Below are 3,629 nucleotides of genomic sequence, written 5' to 3'. Positions count from 1 at the left end.
AACACAAACAGTAGCGTATGATCCTAATAATCCGCAAACGTCGTTTATCATCCAAAAGCGGATCCGCCCTAACTCGAGACCACTCCTACTCGAGGGTGCGCGCAGTCGCTGACTGTTGTCTCTTATTCACTTTTGTGTGTGTGTGTGTGTGTGTGTGTGTGTGTGTGTACGCGCGCGCGCTTTTATAATATATTAGACTTGTCATGCCTATATATATTGATACATTTTTCTATTTATTTATATCGTATATATATGTACATACATTACATCTATAGAAAAATATTAGTAAATGCTAATAAATAAATGCTTAGAATTTAAAATCATATACATATGATTTTATATTTGCTACATTTATGAATATACAAATACAGAAAATCCATACTTAAAATCTTTTATTACCATATTTTAATTTATTTTTCAATTTCTTAGCATTTATTCCATATGTCTTCAATCTTTCTGCATTCAAAGACATCGTTGGATCATTATGATTTGGTTTGCTTCTTTCATTCATTTGGTTAAATTGAGAACTATTATTCCTGTTTTTCCTCTTACCTGTAAATTTGTCAATAGCTATCTTTTTGTTATTATTTTCTGTTTTAATTTTTTTATTAATCTCTACGATGTCTCTATTTTTGTTATTATTGTCTATGTTATTAATGTCCATTTTTATTTGAGAATCTTCCGTCGTTGTGTTATCTATTTTCATTTTTTTAGAAATCGGAGCATTGCTGTTGACTTTTAAGTTGTTCTTTCGTTTCTGTTTTTTATTCTTATTTACTGTATTTTTCTCTTGTACATCCTCATTTTTTTCCTCCTTTCCACTTTTATCTTTACTATTATTATGTAAATTATTCTCTACATCATTCTCTGTTATATGCATAATTTTTTCTTTAGAAACAATATCAATATTTGTAAACTCTGCATTAGGATTACTGGTTTTAGCTCTCTTCTTTCGCCTACGTTTCTTATTATTAGTTTCAGTTTGTTCAATAACATTTTCGCCTTTTTCTTCTTCTTTCTCTTCTGGTTCGCTATATAAGAAAGTAATATGTAATTTATAATATGTATAAAATATATCATATGTTCTTAATCCTCGTGTAATACTTACGTATATAAACTCTTAAGAATTTTTCGCTTATTTGCTTCATTCATTGATTTTTTTTTATATATTTGAATCTCATTATTTTCTACGTGTTCTGATTTATATTTAAGAGCTTGTCTCAAAGAACACCACTTATTTAACTCTTTATCATCAGCCATTAAAATCTTGAAATAAGAGAATGTATGTATATTTATTAAATTATAAATTATAAAAATTATTATGTTATTAGAAATAATTAGAGTTATTGGTTTTAATATATTAATAAATTTTACATAATTAACACTTACTTCTTCAACACTTAATCCATAGTCGTTTGGCACTACTTTTCGATATTTAAATCTACAAGGCAAATCTCCAATCATGTCCTCATAATCCAGCGAATAATATTGATCAAAATAATTTGCATATGAAGGAAATTGTTTTGGATTAAATTTCGGTTTCTCTTTTGCTATAAGTTCAGCAAATTTAGAACGTTTCCTTCGTTTCCTCTTTTTTGTATTTTCTATGACTTCGGACTGCAAATCTCGAGATTCATCGTAATCTGCATCCATCTATAATCAGATGACTAGTACAGTTCCCACATTAAATATATTAGTAAAACACACTATATATAATAGATAAGTTATAATAAGTACATTAAAATCTGGATCTTCACAATGAGGTTCTTCGTATTGTTCAGTTTTTACGTCAATTTTATCTGTAGTTGGATCATAAAAGTCCCACTTCTCAATATCCAATTCTTCATCAATCTCTGGGAATTCTGGTTTCTGCATTTCATTTTCACCACCAGCATAATATTCGTCATTAAAAATCTCTTTCATCTTTTTGTCATGTTCATTTGGATCAAAATCGGAATCAAAATCAACGTTATCGAAGCGCATATCACCATTTCCTGTAATAGACATAACATAATGTTGAATAATTTAATAAATTTTACCTTGATTTAAAAATTAAAGTTATGTTACCTGTGATTTCTTTCAATTTTTCTATTTTATCTTCTATTTCTTTTCTTTTCAATGCCTTCAATTGCTTTAGTTCTTCTCTCTTTTGTTGTTTCTCTTGCTCTTTTCTTTGTTTAACTTCTGCTCTCTTTTGAGTTCTGCGCGTATCTTTTTTCCGCATTGAGTTTTCCATCGTTCGTGGATACCTTAGTAAAACATAAAACTCACGAATAAAAAAAATTTTAGCATATTTAATAATTAACATTTATATTAAATAAGAACTCATACTTTTTGATATATTCTTGATCAGGTTCTTCATATCTAAAATTGTATTTACGTTCAAATGCCTCTTGCTTTTCAATAGTCTTTTCATCTTCTGACAAGTTCTCATCGCTGTCATGAATAATTTGATTATATTCTAAGTCAACATCATATGATTCTTTCTCCATATATTTATTATTTAAAATATAATCTCTTAAAAATTTCTCATTTGAATCTAAATTGGGATTCAACCAAAAATCGCGTAATGGTTTAAGAATTTCTTTGTCCTTGAGATCTATGTTCACTTCTTGACCTTTCAACCACTCCTTATATGATTCTTCTTCCTAAATAAAATAATAATAGCATTATACAAAATAATACATACATATACATAGATACATGTGTAAAAGTGTAATCATTGAAACTATACTTTGTGTTTTTCATCTTCTGTCTTTTGTTTTATTTTTAAAAAGTCATCTTCATTATCCTTTTCGTCTTCATCTTTTAGAGCATGTTTAAAACTATCTCTTAATTCTTTTTGTTCCTGCACATAAGTGGACGTTTTAAATTCAGCTCTCTGTTTTGCATCTTCATCTTCGCTGCTACTAAACCGTCCATCTCTCTCTAATATTATCTTACGTTCATAATCGCGTAAAGAAATAGGTTTCTCTTTCTTTAACTTTTTCTTTTTTATTTCTTTTGCTTCAGTACTTTCCAATGTTCCAGGTTTCTCAATATCATTAAAAACTTTTTCATTATATATGCTCGGATCTTCAGATTTCAAACAAGCCAATGTTATGAGAAACTGTTTATCAAAATTTGGATCCTGAATCTAAAAAGAATTAATTATTATTATAATTATTATTATGCATTTTTTAAAATCAGTATTATTATACACAAAGTTAGATTTTTATGAGATGAAAAGGAGACAAAATACAAAATCTATTAAGTTAAGAAAATATTTATGATAAAATATATGATAACAGTAATTAATAATTTGTTAAACAAATTAGAAATTAACATACATTCTCATCTTCTGATGAACTACTATCACTGAACTCATCCTCTGAAAATGTAGCATCTTCTCCATATCTTGCTTTTACTGTAAGATGATTAAAAATGAAAAAAAAATTACAATATGTTTTATATGTATACTTAAAGCACTATGTAAAATAATTTAATGTAATAACTTAATATTAATCGTTAGATGTAATAGGTAAGATATAAAGTTTTTTTAATTCAACGAAATATTATGATTCTTTCTTTTATATATATCAATCAATTATAGTCATGTTACTTTAATATAATTTTTGAATAGAGAAATT

The 3,629-nt window shown here is 26.9% G+C and overlaps 1 protein-coding gene across 1 annotated transcript in view; it reads right to left on the bottom strand.

Moving 5' to 3' along the window:
* Nucleotides 1-382: 382 nt before the first annotated feature.
* The window catches only part of LOC108745434 (protein KRI1 homolog), a 3,755-nt gene continuing 508 nt past the window's right edge, over nt 383-3,629 (bottom strand). Inside the window, exons 2-9 of the mRNA XM_018481591.1 lie at nt 3,330-3,406; nt 2,735-3,136; nt 2,332-2,648; nt 2,068-2,249; nt 1,738-1,994; nt 1,390-1,653; nt 1,109-1,266; nt 383-1,031 (exon numbers count right to left, since the gene is read on the bottom strand). Coding sequence (XP_018337093.1) covers nt 383-1,031; nt 1,109-1,266; nt 1,390-1,653; nt 1,738-1,994; nt 2,068-2,249; nt 2,332-2,648; nt 2,735-3,136; nt 3,330-3,406 — 2,306 coding nt within the window. The remainder of the gene's footprint in view (nt 1,032-1,108; nt 1,267-1,389; nt 1,654-1,737; nt 1,995-2,067; nt 2,250-2,331; nt 2,649-2,734; nt 3,137-3,329; nt 3,407-3,629) is intronic.

This window comes from Trachymyrmex septentrionalis, unplaced genomic scaffold, assembly GCF_001594115.1.
Source record: "Trachymyrmex septentrionalis isolate Tsep2-gDNA-1 unplaced genomic scaffold, Tsep1.0 scaffold14, whole genome shotgun sequence".
Lineage (NCBI taxonomy): Eukaryota > Metazoa > Arthropoda > Insecta > Hymenoptera > Formicidae > Trachymyrmex > Trachymyrmex septentrionalis.
The sequence above is the reverse complement of the archived record's forward strand: the minus strand, read 5'-3'. Positions and strand labels throughout refer to the sequence as shown.